Raw genomic sequence first — 18487 nt, forward strand, 5'->3', positions numbered from 1 at the left:
TATAAATAAATTTCTATATCATTTTTAATTTTGTAAGTTTTTTATTAATTACTTTAAATATTAAAATAAAAGTAAAAAATATATACAAGAATATTACACAGAATTTTACATATTTGCCTGAGATTGAAAGAGGGAGCTGCGGGGATCAAAGAAGAGTTAGTGACTTATTTAGTCATTAGTGTTACACTGTTACTGTTTACTGTTTTGTTGACAGTTGACACACACTGGAGACTCGACCAAACAAATTATTCGCCAATGCATGGGCACAAACCAACGCACACACCAATAAGGCCACAAACAAATAAGTAACAAATCCTCCTCCCTCACTAGCGCGTGTAACAACACACCCTCTCCAATCCAAATTCCAAAGGGCACCATTTTCTAATTTTCTTGTCGTCGGTCACAACCTCTTGAGTCTTGACTCCCCTCTCATTTTCGCCGGTGACCGAAAAACTAATTTAAGAAAAATAAATAAAGTATTCCAAATTCCTTTGTTTTTTTATCTCACCTTCATCTCGCCGCGAAATCTCACGCTATTTTATCGCCAATTTCCCTCCCCTTCAATATCGCCTTCTTCAGCGTCTTCACTCCGATTCCCCCTGCTAACTGGTGCTTTTTTTCTCTCTCTCTCTCAATTCTGTTTGAAATTCAATCGATCTTGAGGCATGTCAACTTTTTTATTTTGGTGATGATTTTATTTATTATTAATTTGTATTAGTGTGATGTGAGACTGTTTGAATTGATTTCTATGCCATATTTTGTTGTTTGTTATGCGAGAGTGTTTAATTCGCTTATTTTTTTTTTGGGATTATTTTAACCCCCCCTCCCCTCTCCCCCTCTTTCTTGTTCTGAGCTTCTAACGTGAGCTTCGTGGAGATAGTAGCCAATAGGGTAAGAAGCTGAAACGAAAGATAATTGGTAGAGAACACTCGTACTAAGTTCTATTTATTTATTTAATTTTAAGTAGAAGATTCAATAGCAATAATAATTTGGAACCAGAATTTTTTTTTTTTGGGGGTCATGTATGGCTTGTAAATCGCTATGTTATGATGATGATATTGGAAGGAATAAAGTTGTCAAATTCGTCTAGCTGATAACAGCTTATAGGAATTAGTTGTTGGTTGTTATTGTTTCAAATGCCTAAATTAAGACAATTTTTTTTTCTCACACTTTGGAGGGAGAGTTGGTTATGGAAATGAAGCTATACCAATTCTATTTTGTATTTACTAGAGCAGTCATAGACAAACTTGTCTTGGCAACCATAGATATTGCTAACAACGAAAGACTAGGTCTCAGAATCTTCACCTTGGGAATTCAGATTCTTAGCTACCATCAGGAAGTTTATTTTGTTTGGGGTTGAAAAGTAAGCATTGACCAATTGTGTATTTCCCAAATTTTATGAGGTTTGTTTTGTATCCCAGTATTGATCACAAGAATAAAGTGGTGGTTCCATATTCTGAGTGCCTTGTAGTTTTTTCCTTACAATTTTTGTTACTGGAACTTCTTCACGATTCTTATTTTTCAATACTGTAAGTACACAAAACAACCGAACGTGAGCCTGAAACTTGCAAGACAGATAGAGAACAAGGGTTTAGGATTTTGGGGATTGTGAATTCTTTGTGGACTGAAATCGTTATGAACTACAAATTATATCATTGTTGAATATTTATCTTTCATATAACATTGACATGGGTGTTTACATATAGTATATCTATATTTGACTATCAAGCTTTGGCATGTTTATAGTATTGGATTGATAAATAAGGATTTACTAAAGGACTAATTTTCTAAATTTTTAACTTACAGACTAAAGAGTGCCTTTTCTTTCACAGATCTGAAGATTGATGACAACAAGTCTGCATCAGGCATCAATAGCTGAAAGCAATTTGTAAGTACTTTGCTGGTTAGCATTAGGAGTGAGAATGCAAAGTCTAAGATTTTATTGGTTGTCTGATAACTGATACCTATTATTTTCTGTTTTTCCTTTTTTGGTAAAAAATTAAGGCAAATAATGGAAGCCCGTCCTTCTATATCCATTGAAAGATCAAGTGCGGAGGAACTCAATGTCATGGGGATGTCTGGAGTACTATCTTCATCCTTGGCAGTCCTTCCAACACCCCTAGAAGAGACATATAATAAGTTGCCTGATTCACCTCTTGCTTTTGTAGAAGAAGGGCTGATGAGTAGACCTTTAACTCATTCCGGTCATTTAAATAACAACGGAGCAGTTGGACATATCTTTTCATCTTCTCCTGGATATTCAACTGCTCTTCACCATTCATCCCTTTCACCTCATGAAAAGCATTCTAGAAATGCTCACATTATTTCACATTCATCAACTAACATGGCTACATTGCCACCATTTTCTTCAAATAGTGGACCACTACCTTCCAAACCATCAAGCCATTTTCCTAATGAAAACAGTGCCTCCTGGCATACTGATTCTGTGCCAAGCTTTCTGGATTTTCCTGCAAATACTTCCATCGATAGTGGTAGGGTAGAAAGTGGTGCCTGCACTATCATGACATCTGAGGAATATTGTAAGCAAAATGATTGGCAGGAGTGGGCTGACCAGCTAATCAGTGATGATGATACTTTAACTTCTAATTTGAATGACCTTCTTGCTGATAATGTTCCAGATCCTGAGCCAAAGGTTAAGCTTTTCATAACTGAAATCAATATTAGCTTTCAGAGGAAACAGATTAGTAATTTATTCAAGGAGTGTCTTAGGGTCTCATGTTGTTGCTTTAGGAGCCATTCCAGGTTTCAAAACCATCTTTGCAATTACCAGGACATCCATCCGAAGGCCATCAACAACTTCCTGCTTCATCTGAAGAAAATTGCGCTGGTGCTGCCCCTTCTTTCTCAGCAAAATCTGCTCCTTCCAAGCCACGAATGCGTTGGACTCCCGAACTTCATGAGGCCTTCGTGGATGCTGTCAACCAACTTGGTGGGAGTGAAAGTACGTTTGTATCTCTTTCTTAAGTCCAGAGATTCTAAGCTTCAGTCCTTCATGTGTTGCTCTTTTTTTTTTTCTAATCTACAGGAGCTACTCCTAAGGGTGTGCTGAAGCTCATGAAAGTTGAAGGCTTAACTATATATCATGTCAAAAGCCACTTGCAGGTAGGTGTACTTTGCTTGACTCCCTTGATTTATTTGCTGGCTTGTTATTTTGCTGAAGTGTATATGACTTGAAATGCAGAAATACAGGACAGCTAGATATAGACCCGACTCATCTGAAGGTACATAACATATGCATTGTAGTATGTGAAGCTGCATACATAAATTACAAATATTTATGACATTGGTGTAAATTATGACCGTAGGATGAGCTTTTGCAAATTATTCAGTAGGATCAAAATCAATATACCATACTTCATTTAATATGTATTAATTCCTAACACTGTTCATTCAGTGTCTAGTTAAGAAAAATCCTCTTGAATTGACAAATTATTTAATGATGTAAGGTTTTTAATTGGTGTCCTTGGGTCTTAAATTTTGTATAATGGGCTTTGATTAAGAATTTAAGATGTAAGTCTCCATGGATTCGTTCCCTGTATTTGTCAAGTTTTCTAAATGTAGAAGCTGTTGCACAAATGTGGATAAAAATAGAAGTTTATTTGTCCTAAGGACTGGATATTGTTAAATTTTGCTATTGAACTTTAGTTCTGCTTTTAATGTTTGAAAGTGGTATGAGTGGTTTTTCTGAAGTCACACGCTTCAAATCTAATGCCATTCCTCCAGTGTTTAGTCAGCTAATGTACAGTTTGTTGACTACTGTTGACAGGAGTCTCAGAGAAAAAAACAAGTTCCATTGAAGAGATGTCATCACTAGATTTGAAAACGTAAGTAAACTCTGTACTCTTATTTTATATACTCCTGTTATGTAATGTTAATATAAATATTGATAGTTTGATACATTGCCTATCAAAATGGTTGATACATCAGATTGTTAGACAATGTTTCATTCTCTAATGTGACGTTGCTGGTACAAATGTTACATAAGATTAAATAGCTTATGATCTGTGGAAGCTAATTGATTTTGAAAATAAACCCAAATTATATGTGTAGCTTGTTCTGTAGAGGGCATAACTTGTTTTTTTTTCTTTTTCTTCAATAAGTGGCCATAAGTTTTGTCATCTCTCATTTGATGTTAGTTTGTTGTTTATTTAGTTTAATAATGCTAGTTAGTTTCATTTGGAGTGTTACACACATAAATCTCATGCAAGATATGTGTATTTAGTTCTGTAAATTCATCTTTCTGAAGAGTTATTGCCCATACCATACTACTAAGTATGAGAAAAGTGCATATAAGCTGGAAATTAAGGGATGATTTTAGAACAAAAGTAAGGATTAAAATAAAAGAGAGAAATCGTCAAACACTGGTTCTTGCAAGGACTATAACTGATTAGATTAAGGATCAAGAAGTGATCTGTTAAGAGTATTCAATAGTCCACGATTAAGGCTGCAATAGGGAGCTTGGGTCATTATTGAGTGGTTATATGTGGGTTTTTGGTCGTATGTCACACACAGTAATTCTTCAGCTGTCTTAGCTATTCCATTGTTGACAGTGGCATTGATATCACTGAAGCTCTGCGACTGCAAATGGTGGTTCAGAAGCAGTTGCATGAACAACTTGAGGTATGACATTTTATTCCTTCAGGAACTCCTGACGTAGTTAATGCATTGCATTTAAACCAATATGTTGTTCAGAGGTTTGTTGCAAACTCTGTTTCTGCTGCCACTGTCTTTACTATGGAAAATTCATGTTATATAACATTGATGAGAGATTAAACTTCATTTAAAGGCTTTGAAATGTAAATGAAATGAACTATTAGTGAGTTTTAGCTTGGTGATAATCTCCTATAAAGAGAGGAGTTAATTTTTCTATCCTTGCGCTTGTTCTCTGTTTGCTTCCTATTTTGTAAGCTCTTTCCCGAAATGCATTGTCTGAGACATCCCACTCGGTTCTCTTGTGGTATCTTTTTCTTTGATCTGATTCACTTCTTTTTCTGTTAGATTCAAAGAAATCTACAGTTGCGAATAGAAGAACAAGGAAGGTACCTCCAGATGATGTTTGAGAAGCAATGTAAACCCGAGACTGAAATGTTTAAGGCATCATTATCTACTGCTGAAAATCCATCTGGATCCTCTTTGGATGCCATGCAAGATGTTCCAGCCAAAAGCGCATCAATGGTGGACAGTTACAAGCCAGGACCTGATCAAGCTATCGGCAGCACCACAGTTGTGGAAGGCTCAGTGGAAATAAGAGGGAAACATGATTCTCCCAAAACACAACTTTCTGAGAATCCTAAGCAGCATGCTAATGCTAACGACGATGCTGCTCAAGCCTCGAAGCGTCAAAGAAAAGATGAGTAAGCCATCCGAGCTGCCACATCTGCAATGAACTTACAATATTGATGCATGGATTATATTTTAGTAAGAAATGAAATACTATACTGAATGATGGATAGAGCTTCATAACCTGATGAGTTCTCTAGCCACATGAGTTCTTGGATATGTATTCTAAAACATTAGGTAAAGTTGACTCAATCGGTTGAAATGCTTAGGATCGAATTCTGCTATTTGCAGTCTGCCATGGTAGGCGATCTGTAAATACCATTGTTATGTTGTTATTGATGCTGCTGTAGCTGAACTTGGTGATATCATTGATATCGTAAGTTCAATGCTCTACTAGGTCACTTATCTCCTTTCCTTCCATAGGACACCTCTAATGTAAAATAAATTATTGTGATTTGAGTTGAAATTTTGATTATGATATTCTTCAACACCATTATTTGGTGGTATTCTAGTCATGTGAGGATGAGATTTTCTAATGTTGAGATAATGAGCAGACATCAAATAATACTTCATAGGTGAGGAATCCCAAATAAATATGAACTGTTTCTTTTAATTGAGGAAAAGAGGATGCTTCCTCTTCCTAGTTCTTATCATTGTCAATTATAAGTACCTTAGGACTTAACTTGCAGGTGGCTTTAACAATGGCATCACGTCTGTTACCAATTCCACACGCTGTAGGTTGTTTACATGACATGTTTGATATTTCCTTTTCCTTGTAAGGACATGTTTCGTTTTTCATGTTTAGGGTGTGTTTGGAAGAAAAATTTGATTTTGACTGCTTTAATATACTCCAATCACTAATCGTTATATATATACGTGAAACGTTACATCCAGTAAGAGCTATTTATTATGACATAATCTTAACGTAGATAATAACCCATTGAAGATGGAGAAATTCTCTCTCAGATAATAGATTCCAGGTTCAAAGGTCATCCCAACTTTCGCTATGCGTGTGTGGAATATCAAATTTTTTGTCAATCTGTCTCAGGTTTTTCTTGAAAAAATTGTAGGCTTAAATTAATCAATCAAAGCATTGTAGCACTGTAGCATCTACTGGTAAATAATTTTATGTTATGCATTTTTACTAAAAAGGGTCTATTTGTCATCTTTATCATTGATTGATTGACTATTGTTCTTTAGATTATTTTTTTCGTTGGATGGTTAAGGCTCATACGAGCTATATGTTGTAAGGATTTGTATTTTATTTTTATCCTTTTTGAAATTATATGGTTTACTTTGTGTATTATGGTATGCTTGAAAGATATCGCAGCAGAGGAGGATATTAGGTCAGTTTTTATGATTAAAAAAAAGTGAAAAATAACAAATTGATAATCATGTTGAATACTACCTTTACTCTCCATTTCAGAGTTTTGGTTAGACATGGTGAATAAGATTTGGAATTACTTTTGCTCATGTTTTGATCTGTGAGAGTATGTATTAGAGTATATATATGTTTGTTTTCTTTTCAAATTATTTTTTTGTGATTGAACTTATGTAACATATAATGATTAATTCAAATAATCAACATATATTATTGCACGGAGAGGTTTCTTCATTTTATGGTATTATGAGTTCAAATATCTTAGTGATTGAATGATAGATTAAATAACATTAATTATGTCTTTGTTTTTTGGTATTACTTAGGAAAAGCCAATGATAGCTTTGGGTGAACAAATGTGTCAATCTATAGTGATAATGTTGGAAAGACTATATGCGGTGAACCATTCACTGTATGTAATTTTTATGCCTTCCATATGTGCAAGCCTTTCTATGAGTATGAAAGGAAGGATGGGAACCAGTGCTGCCCCCAGGCCATTCACTCTATTCACCATTCTTCATTCATATGTTGCAATTGTGCTAAAGATTTTTAGTATTGTAAGATGTTCTAAATATTTAATTCATTACTTCTAAAAAATAGAGCCATTGTGTTTCAAATGGTTATGCTGTTTTTCTTTTGCTTTTTAGTCTCTCTTTATATTATATGAGATATTCCAACTGCATAATTAATTGAGAATCAACAGTTTTGGCAGGATTATTTTATAGACTTAAACGTTGACTAAGGATTAAATACATGTCATTAATAAACATAGGAGCGGAGCTAGATGAAATATTAGAGGGAACCAAAAATATTTACACAATAAAATAAGACTAAACTAAAATTTTAAGGAGGATTAAACTGAAATTTACATATAATTTACATGTAAAAAATTAAAATTAGGGGGCCATTGCTCCCCTTTCCTACTATGTGACTCCGCCACTGAATAAATAATGGTCCAGGTAATGGAACCCTCATCCTCTTGGTTGGTTTTTTTATTAATTGAGTTTGAAATTTTAGTTTTGGATTTCTATTAATGGGTGCTAAACAAACATTCTATTTTGTCATTGTAATTGATTGTGATTTACGGGTCATACTTTTGCTTTGGCTTATTGCTTAATGTCTCATTAATTGACAAGGTTTGATAGTTGATGAAAATTTTCTTAGCGTGTGACTTGATTTTAGTTTGGCAAAGAATCTTGCCAGTCGTATGAATGTTACTTTTTTAGTTTCATTAATAATATCATGGATTTTTATAGCGTACAGATGCTCTTTATACAAATTCTCTGTGGTTGAATACCAGAATGACACACGGTACCATGCTGGTCCTCAGGAAGCAGCTTGCAGGGCTCACTGAACATATAACAGAGCTTGGTTGACATTAGCAGAAATAGAAACAGAAGAAGCCACGTTAGTTTCCATAAAATGGTGTAACGGTTACTAATGTTGGACTCTGTTACATATACTGATCCGTTCATATGGTTTGGGTTCACAGTCCATTTGATTGATTTAGGAAAAAGGATTTTGGTGGGCCTATCAATGGAACTTTGTAAACATGGACTATTTTGGACTCTTTTTGTTTTTGTTATCTTTAAAAACCTGCATGTTTACTATGTTTTTAAACGCTCACGTATACCAAAATTTAAATTCTTTTAACATGAAACTCTAATTTTTAATATATTCATTTAAAATAAATTAGTAAAAACAATATACCGAACATATTAATATTGATACATATATTTACATTGTATTTTCTGATTTTAATATCATGAGAAAAGAAATGAATTATAATGTAATTTAATTTTTGTTACATATTTTGTAACTATATTTAAATAGGAGTTGTTATAGGAATTAAAGCATGTTTCATACGATAACATATGTAACAACTAAAAATAAAACAAGTATAGAATAGACAGAATATTACGCTTTTTAGGCTTTATGACGCAGGAGTAAGTTGAGTTAGTAGGTTAATTATATTAGTTAATTGTAATAAGGGAATACAAGTCCCATATTATTTAGGATAGTGAATTTTGTGTTATGTATTAGTCCCACATCGTTCAAGGTATGAAGGTTTTTCCTTCTCCTACTAGTATAAATAACTCATGTATCTTTTATTTATGAAATAGAAGTTGAAGTTGATTTTGGAATATGAAATAAGCTGTGTACTTATTTTTCTCTAGGCTCTTTGAGAGTAAGAGGTGCATCCTTGACTTGGCCGACCAATGTGGGTTTATGGCTATTTTCACCATAGTGGGGTTGCTAACCTCGCCAAGATTGGTGAATCTAAACTATGTCACCATAGTGGGGTTGTTAACCTCGCCAAGATTGGTAGCCCAAGCAACGTCCCGGCGTCAGTTTGGTATCAGAGCAAGGTCGGTCCTCGTGGCCTTCACCTTACTTTAGTAGAATTTTATTTGATTTGTGGTGCATATTTTTGGTGTGGATTCGCTAATGGTATCTTTTGGTGTGGATTCGTCAATAAGACCGTTTGCTGCATAGTTGTAAAAACCGGACCGGCCAGTTCGACCGAAAAACTGGCGAACCGGACCTTATACCGATCCGGTTTAGTATTCTGATCGTTTAAGGAAATGAACTGGTCAAAACCGGTACGAACCGATCAAACCGGTCAAAACCGACACGGTTCAGAATCGAACCGGTCCGGTCAACAACGTGGTCAATGGTCAACCTGTGTGCCGATGACGTCAGGGACTAACCCATTTCTTTGGCATTTTAAATGCTTTTTAAAATATATATATATCGATTCTTTCTAACTAATATATATATATAAACATGGAAATACTTAACTCATTTTTTAATTGAAGTACAAATTAATTAATTTTAAAATAAAAAATGATAATGAATAAAAAAATAAAATAAAAATTACTTATTCTGAAAATTTTTTTTATATAATTATTTAATTATATAAAAATATTTAGACCTTGAAATTATTCTTTGGATATAATTCAAAGATTGTTATTCTTATTGTATCCAATTAAGATACTATATAGTAGTATGAACTAATTATATGTTTATATTTGTATTAGTTATTTATAGAATTTGACTTAACTGTTCTTAAAATGTTAGTAAAAATATGTATTTCAAATTTTAATTTTAAGTTTTTGACTATTTTATATTTTTTATTTATGTGAGAGCGGTTTTACCGGTTGAACCAGTAACTTATCGGTTGAACCAATAAACCAGTAAACCAGTAACTTGACCGGTTCGGTTTTGACAACTATGGTTTGCTGTCACAGGTCTCGTAAAATTTATCTTATTTGTGAGTGCGGGTCTTTGGTGTGGAGTCACCAATAGGATCTTTTGGTGTGGATTCATCAATGAGATCGATCATCTGCGGTCACAAGTCTTTTCACGCAAGAGTTCTTTCAACCCAGGGAGAATGACGCAGGAGCAAGTTGAGTTAGTAGGTTAATTATATTAGTTAATTGTAATAAGGGAATACAAGTCCCATATTATTTAGGATAGTGAATTTTGTGTTATGTATTAGTCCCACATCGTTCAAGGTATGAAGGTTTTTCCTTCTCCTACTAGTATAAATAACTCATGTATCTTTTATTTATGAAATAGAAGTTGAAGTTGATTTTGGAATATGAAATAAGCTGTGTGCTTATTTTCCTCTAGGCTCTTTGAGAGTAAGAGGTGCATCCTTGACTTGGCCGACCAAGGTAGGTTTATGGCTATTTTCACCATAGTGGGTTGCTAACCTCGCCAAGATTGGTGTCTAAACCAATGTTCTGAGAACCGGACCGGACCGGCCGGTTCAACCGGGTTAACCGGAAACCGGTCACCTAGCCGGTCCGGTCCACATGGAAAACTGCCCTGCAAAAAACCGGTGGAAAAACCGGCCGAACCGGTGGTTAACCGGCGAACCGGGGTGAACCGGCCCGGTTTTTGTCAACGCCAGTTCTCTCCCAGCCCCCTGAAAACGGCGTCGTATTAACTTAAAAAAAAAAAAAAAATTAAAACAGCCAATATCTGAAGCTGCTTCCCCCTTCCCTTCGACATTTCCCATTTTCCCCCAAATCTCCAAAACTAACCTAAAGCCAAAATCCCTTCACCTTTGTTTCGAAGACAGCCACCCTAATCGGAGCTGCAGACGGCGGAGGTGGTCGTCTTGTCTGCGTCGACGCTGGAGTCGCGGGTCGTGGGTCACCGTCGCTCGTCGTCTTCTCTGCTTCCAGGGTCGCTCACCGTCGCTCGTCCATCACTGGTCGTCTTCTCTGCTTCGTGCTCGCTTACCGTCGCTGGTCGTCTTCTCTCCTTCGAGGTTAGTTCGTTCTGGCCTCTGGGTTGAACCAGTTTAAGGCTTCTGATGTTAGGGTTTAGGGTTGTGCTTCCTGCTCGGTTGTTAAGCTCTGTTATTAAATTTTATTTTTTTTTGTTTTATGCTTCAAATTATTAAGGCTGTTGTATGTTGGATAATTTGATTAAGTTCTGTGTTCTTGACTTCTTGGTTGATAATGATTTCTGTTCTGTTAATTTTTGATTGTTAATTTCGGTTGTTAGGGTGGATAATGAACTATGCTCTGTTAATAATGAACTCTGCTCTGTTATTAAATTTTGTTGGTTTTTTTTGTTCTGTGCTTCAAATTATTAAGGCTGTTGTATGTTGAATAAATTGATTAAGTTCTGTGTTCTTGGTTGATTAAATTCTGTTCTTGGTTGAATAAAGTGAATAAATTGTATGTTGCTGGCATTATGTTTGTCATTTATGTGCGTTTTAATTTCTTTAGTTATAAACTTTGACATTTGAAGTTGTCTTTGACCTTTTAATGATGAATTATGTATTGTTTATTTTGTGAAATTATTAAATTTTGAATCTTATTAGTTTAAAAATTATTGCATTTAACTTTTTAAAATTATGTTTTGATTTTTTTTATAATTTTATTATATATTTAATTAAACCGGTTCAACCCCGGTTCAACCATTGAACCATTGAACCAGTCACTTGACCGGTTCGATGACCGGTCCGGTTCTCGCAACCTTGGTCTAAACTATGTCACCATAGTGGGGTTGTTAACCTCGCCAAGATTGGTGAATCTAAACTATGTCACCATAGTGGGATTGTCAACGTCCCGGCGTCACTTTAATTATAAGGTGCAATGATATTTAAAATTTGGCATGCCAATTACTCAATTAACAGGTAAAAATCAAACTTTATTATAATTTTAAGATGGTATGGATTCAATTCATTATTAGGTGAAACAGTGAGAATTTTAGTGTCCAAGGCAACAAGGTAAAACATCTTGATCATAACTAAATTTATTGTTTTAAGTTGTCCAACATTCCAACATATAGACACTAGTAGCATACTTGAGAGATTAGGGCATGGTGAAAATTCACATACAACATTAGAAAATGATTTAGTCAAACCATCTATTGATTTTTGACTATTAACTTCATATGAACAATATCACAAGTAATGTCTCTGAATCCATAAAATAAATAATATCACAAGTAACATAGATATATGGCTCACATATTATATATGTATAAAGGACAAGGCATATATACGGCTCACAAGCAATGTTTTCTAACATATTGAAAACAAATCTTGATTTATGGACACTAAATATACATATTATATACGATTCAACTTCATATATGTTCTTTACTATACAAGAAACTACATCTTCATTTGCGAAACTACATCTTCACCCTAAAGAGACATAGAGATCAGGATCTTCATTAACCAAAGGGGCATTATCAATCTCTTTCTTTGCATACACAAAGGCCTCATGAGGTGGCAACAACTGTATGTGTCTCTGAGAAATATATATGTATCAACTTATTGGTGAATTTATATAAAAAAAAAAAGTGGTAGGTTCAAGGTCTCACCAATTTCTACCTACTTATAAGAAGGAACACTAAGAAGGGGTGAAAATCTTGTATTTTTTATTGCGTCAGCAAGCTTGTCCTCCCTTTTACTCCTAGAGATTGAACTATTCAGGCAGGTTTTTGCTCTCTCAGACTCAAATGCGACTGATTGGACTACTTCATTTGATGAATTAAGTAAAATAACAGAGTAAGGAAGGCTGAAGTGAACCTGCTGAAGTATTGCCTCTTTGGTGGTGCTGCTATTCAAGGATGGGTGTGATGAATCATTTTCATAAGGAGACTGATCATTTAGTAAATATCTATGTACAAGCATCTGAAACAAAATACTAGATACAGTCAAAACAGCCGCCAGAAGAAACAATCTTTGCCAGTCGATTTTGTGGCCAAAGAAACGCCATGATAACTCCCTCATCAGGATAAAAGCAGATTGTCGGAAGGCCCTTTTCATCTCATTATACAACATATCAGAATTGAACCATTCAAATATCCAAATAAATGCTACAGATCATAAAAGCTAAGCATGCCATTTCATACATCTCTGCAGTCCTAAATGGCACAAGGACAATTCAGATACCTCAGTTCGTCTGTGGGTGCATGACTGCACCAACATAAAGACACTCTGGAGCTCGACTCAGCCAAAATTCTACACTTATTTCAAGCAAAGTCTTCAAATTTCCCAACATCAAAACTGCACTATTTCGGGCGGAAAAAATAAAAAGAAAGACTGCAATATGAAAAGGAATAATATCCAACTTATTAAGTGCAATTCAGTCCATTGATAATAATCTGCACATAGATTCAAACAATAACCATGTAACCATAAAAAACTACAATAGGGTGAAAATTCAAGCACTATGTACTAGCAAGATTACAGTATGTAACACTAACAAGTTTCACCATTGCTTGTTATATTGTTGATAAGTTCATCTCTAACACCATATCACTATATACTAACTATGCTGTCATACATTAACTTGGCTACTTATATGATATATCAAATGCAATCATGATCCAATTCCAAAACAGGGATTATGATATATAATTATAATATAATTGATACCATTAAATCTACTACACGTGAAGGAAAGGGAAAAGAAAAATTTGGTAAAAATTGAAACAAGTTCCTCTAAGCTTAAGAAATATTTCTCAGAAGCTGATTCATGAACTTATATATTTTCTCGAAGTCATGCACACTGCAAAAAGCATAATCATCTGAATCTGAATACAGAACCAACAACAACAACAACAACAAAGCCTTGTCCCACTAAGTGGGGTCGGCTACATGAATCAAACGACGCCATTGTGCTCTGTCATGTATCATGTCTATAGAGAGACCGTTTACATGTAGGTCTCGTTTGACCACCTCATGGATAGTCTTCTTAGGTCTTCCTCTGCCTTTCGCCCTTTGTCCATCTTCCATCTCATCCACCCTCCTGATTGGATGTTCTATCGGTCTTCTTCTCACATGTCCAAACCACCTGAGACGCGATTCAACCATCTTTTCCACAATGGGTGCTACTCCAACTCTCTCCCTTATATTTTCATTCCTTATTTTATCTAATCGCGTATGACCACTCATCCATCTCAACATCTTCATCTCTGCCACACTCAGCTTATGTTCGTGCTCCCCTTTAGCCGCCCAACATTCCGTACCATACAGCATAGCCGGTCTTATAGCGGTGCGATAGAATTTACCTTTAAGTTTTAAAGGCACTTTTTTGTCGCATATAAAACTAGATGCACTCCGCCATTTTGACCAACCTGCTTGGATCCTATGATTTACATCCTGTTCAATCTCTCCATTGTCCTGTATGATGCACCCAAGATACTTAAAACTTTTAACTTTTCGTAGGGTGTTTTCTCCAATCTTCACCTCTATATTGGGGTTTTCCATTCTCAGACTGAACTTACATTCCATATATTCCATCTTGCTACGGCTTATGCGCAGACCATACACTTCTAGAGCTTCTCTCCATAACTACAAATTCTTATTTAGGTCTTCCCTTGACTCTCCCATAAGGACGATATCATCGGCAAAAAGCATGCACCATGGCACAGGCTCTTGGATGTGCTCTGTGAGTACTTCCAAGACTAATGTAAAAAGGTATGGACTTAAGGATGATCCCTGGTGTAATCCTATACCAATAGGGAATTCTTCTGTCACACCACCTTGGGTTTTCACACTAGTTGTGGCCCCATCATACATGTCTTTAATTGCCCGAATATATGTGATCCTTACTCTCATCTTTTCTAAAACCTTCCATAAGACCTCCCTTGGTACCCTATCATACGCTTTTTCCAAATCAATAAACACCATATGTAGATCCCTTTTATTACTACGATACCTCTCCATCATCCTTCTTAATAGGTATATCGCTTCAGTGAATCTGAATACAGAACCATGTAGCGCAAAAGAAAAATAAACCTAAATCAAACTAAATTAAAGAAAAATTATATTTAATATTATTAATTAACCATGATTATGAGGAATTGAAGCTTAATGAGGGTACCTAGTTGAAACGGTGGATCTGAATTTGAGGCAAGAAACGAAGAGAGGTAAGGTGCCAAAAATAATAAATACTAATAAATAAATTAAAGAGAAAACCAAAAATAATTTGTTATTCCAATTTCAAAATATTAGAACATAGCACATTCCATGAACAAACCTGAAGGCTATATCCGAAAGAAGTAGCAGGACGGAATTCCAGTTGCCCTCCCTACATGAACCAATGAAAAAAAATCAGCAAAAAGCTACCATGTTAAAGTTAGTTTAGTCATTAACTTCCAAGCAATTTCATTGAAAATTAAAAATGAAACAGAAAGTACTCTACCAACCCATGAATGCTTTGCTGAGTTCCAAAAAACCCATCATGGCTAGGAGCCATAGAATTCAAGGGACCCTACAAGGATATAGATGTCAAAGCTAATCAATCGATGGGTGGAGCAGCTCTTACCTTCCACTCACAAGCAAGGCGGACGACGAGCACAATGAGGGATGGCGGGCAGAGCGCTACTGAACACAGTAACCACAATGACGGGTCAAGGCACCACGACTACGCGACTACGACAAAGAATGGCGATTGGCGAACGGGGGATGACCTTGACCACGACGAACAAACACAGATCTCGAGCGCCACTGACAGCCACAGTGACAAGACCAGAGGCGGCGGTCGCATTGGAGGAAGCTCGGGTTTGCTTTCACGAGAGGAGAAGAGTGACTTGAAGACCCAACCTGCATCTGTTTCATCCGTTTCTTTTTTTGAACGACAAATAAGGCCCAACTTGCGAAGCTGGCACCTACGAACCCAACACAATAAGATCCCGTTCCAATGCACGCTACCAACTCGGCTCGGCCGATCATTCCATGAGCGCCCAACTTGCTGACAACCTGCTCCATTTTGCAAAAGGAAGACAACACGCGTCAACAGGAGATGCACGAAAAAAAATATCTATAAATCTATATGAACTTACATCTGTACAGTAGTGCGATCCTAATATCATTTATCTTCAAATGATATGACTTTTGAAAGTTTATTATCCAAATATGGTGATGATTATATTGCACTATATTATAATTTTTATTAATAGAATTTCGTCATCTTTTTGTAATTTTATAGTAAATGACATAACAAATCTTTTTTGTTATATTAAAGCAATAATTTATTCATTAAAATTTTAATTTTATAGTTAAATTTTTTACGAGAATTTAATATAAAATTGTTTTGTTCACAACTTTATTATACAATTATACTATAATGTGTTTATTATAATTAAATGATATTTTTTATTTTTTTATAAACTCTTGCATTCTTCTAAAAAGTAAAATCATATATTTTTTTTTCTAATTTAATATAAAAGATCTATGTTAAGTACCTAATCTAACAGTATTTTAATATTAGTTTTTGTCATTATACTTATCATATCCGTGCATTGCAGGGGACACTTCCCTAATGATAAGTAAAATATAGTGATTGAAAATTTCTATTTTTTTTTATTAGTGTTCTCCATTTTGCAGTAGATAAAAATTCTATAAATTTTTGTGTCTAAACCAGAATATTTTACCGTCTCTATTCTTATCCCTCTTTTCAAACATCTTTTTGTCTCTATTTTTGTTTTTATTTCTGTATTTCCATTTCGAGACAGAAACCAAATAGAACCTATGACACTCACTTTTCCTCACCCCCAACTTTTAAAATACTTATACCAAGTTAAATTCATTACACATATAATAGCAGATAAAATTCACTACAAAACGCCGAATTTTACTGATGGCTAATAAGTATAACGCATTGCTAATAATTGACATGCCTAATAGACGAACTTGGAACCAATGTTTACGAACGGCAACGTTTTACCCTTGAAACAAAATTGAAATATCCTTTATTCTAGCGACAACATTTTCATTTGTCGACGATTTGACCGTCGATAAATCCAATTCAATCCAATCCGTCGATTTGACCTGCTGTCAGAATGACCGTCGACGATCAGTAACTAGCATCTATCTAACAGTAATTGTTATACATCTACTATTACTTCCGACTCTATTTAGTTTCCCATATAGTCTACTTATTGCTAGTTAGATTGTTAAAACAAACTGGTCATTATTTTATGGAAAAGTATAGGTAGATAATGAAAATATTAAACAATGTGAACAATAGATATATTAGATGTTTAATTTATTAGGTGTGCGAATAGTTATTCTAAATTTCTAATATTAAAATTTAAGTGAGTAATTTAGAGTGTAGTGTATTTTATTTGAATTGGACCAATTTCAAAATCTATTGTTCATATTATTCAAAAAAATCATTAATTACCTAGAATAACCCATATAATATAATTAAAGCATAATTAAACCAAAGGGCACTATCTATTCATTTATTCATTGTTTACAATACAGTAATAAACTAAAACACAAGTATTCAATCATTGTTTTGAACTAAGTCATAAGTCGTAAGTCAGAGAATTATTATTATTCGAAACTAAAAATCTAAATATCTTAACACATGGCACACTCATTACATATTAGAGAAAATACCATTTTCCTTTTTTATCAGATACTAAAATAATACTCTTTTTCTCTCTATTTATAAAATGTATATTTTCTTCCATTATAACTTTTAAAAAACTTCTTCTTTAATCCATTTTAATTTTTTTGTATTAATTAATGTTAACTTTATCCATTTTTCAAGAAAAAATAAATTATTTTTTATAAAAATATCCTTTAGCAAAAATTTTATTTTTTATCATTACATTTTGCTTACCAAAATACTCTTTAATAAATTATTTTTTTATTGATTAAATTGTATTTTTATCAAAATATTTTTAAAAAAATTTAATAATTAAATTTTTTTCTAAGATACCCTTTAATAATTTTTTAATTATTAAATTATAATTTTACCAAAATTTTCGTTAACAATTTTTTATATTTTACTATTAATTTTTTGATATCAATATATATTATTTTAACATTAAATAAAAAATCTTAATAAGATTATTTTTTTAATGTTAATATATATTAATTGTTATACATATTAACAATAGTAAGGTTTTTTTATTTAATGTTAAAATAATATATATTGATATCGAAAAATTAATAGTAAAATATAAAAATAATTGTTAACAAAAATTTTGGTAAAATTATAATTTAATAATTAAAAAATTATTGAAGGATATCTTAGAAAAAAATAATTTAACTATTAATTATTAAAAAAATATTTTGGTAAAAATATAATTTAATTAATAAAAAAATAATTTATTAAAGAGTATTTTGTTGAGCAAAATTTAATGACAAAAAAATAAAATTTTTGTTAAAGGGTATTTTGTAAAAAATAATTTATTTTTTCTTGAAAATAAATAAAGTTAACATTAGTTAACACAAAAAAAATTAAAATGGATTAAAATGAGATTTTTTAAAAGTTATAAGGGAGGATAATATACATTTTATAAATAGAAAAG

The 18487-nt window shown here is 33.7% G+C and overlaps 1 protein-coding gene across 2 annotated transcripts; it reads left to right on the top strand.

The window, feature by feature from the left end:
• The first annotated feature begins 272 nt into the window (after positions 1 to 272).
• Positions 273 to 5816, top strand: LOC107624999 (protein PHOSPHATE STARVATION RESPONSE 1). Of its 2 annotated transcripts, none has more exons than XM_016327504.3 (9): positions 273 to 609; positions 1833 to 1888; positions 2005 to 2653; positions 2752 to 2962; positions 3047 to 3123; positions 3203 to 3242; positions 3788 to 3845; positions 4572 to 4641; positions 5020 to 5816. In XM_016327504.3, the coding sequence occupies exons 2-9, from the start codon at positions 1845 to 1847 to the stop codon at positions 5377 to 5379; spliced, it is 1509 nt and encodes a 502-aa protein (XP_016182990.1). In that variant the 5' UTR covers positions 273 to 609; positions 1833 to 1844; the 3' UTR covers positions 5380 to 5816. The 2 variants fall into 2 exon arrangements, with proteins under 2 accessions (XP_016182990.1, XP_016182992.1); XM_016327506.3 differs by having other exon boundaries at positions 2764 to 2962.
• Positions 5817 to 18487: the final 12671 nt, after the last annotated feature.

This window comes from Arachis ipaensis, chromosome B2, assembly GCF_059453495.1.
Source record: "Arachis ipaensis isolate K30076 ecotype BB chromosome B2, ASM5945349v1, whole genome shotgun sequence".
In the NCBI taxonomy this organism is placed as follows: Eukaryota; Viridiplantae; Streptophyta; class Magnoliopsida; order Fabales; family Fabaceae; genus Arachis; species Arachis ipaensis.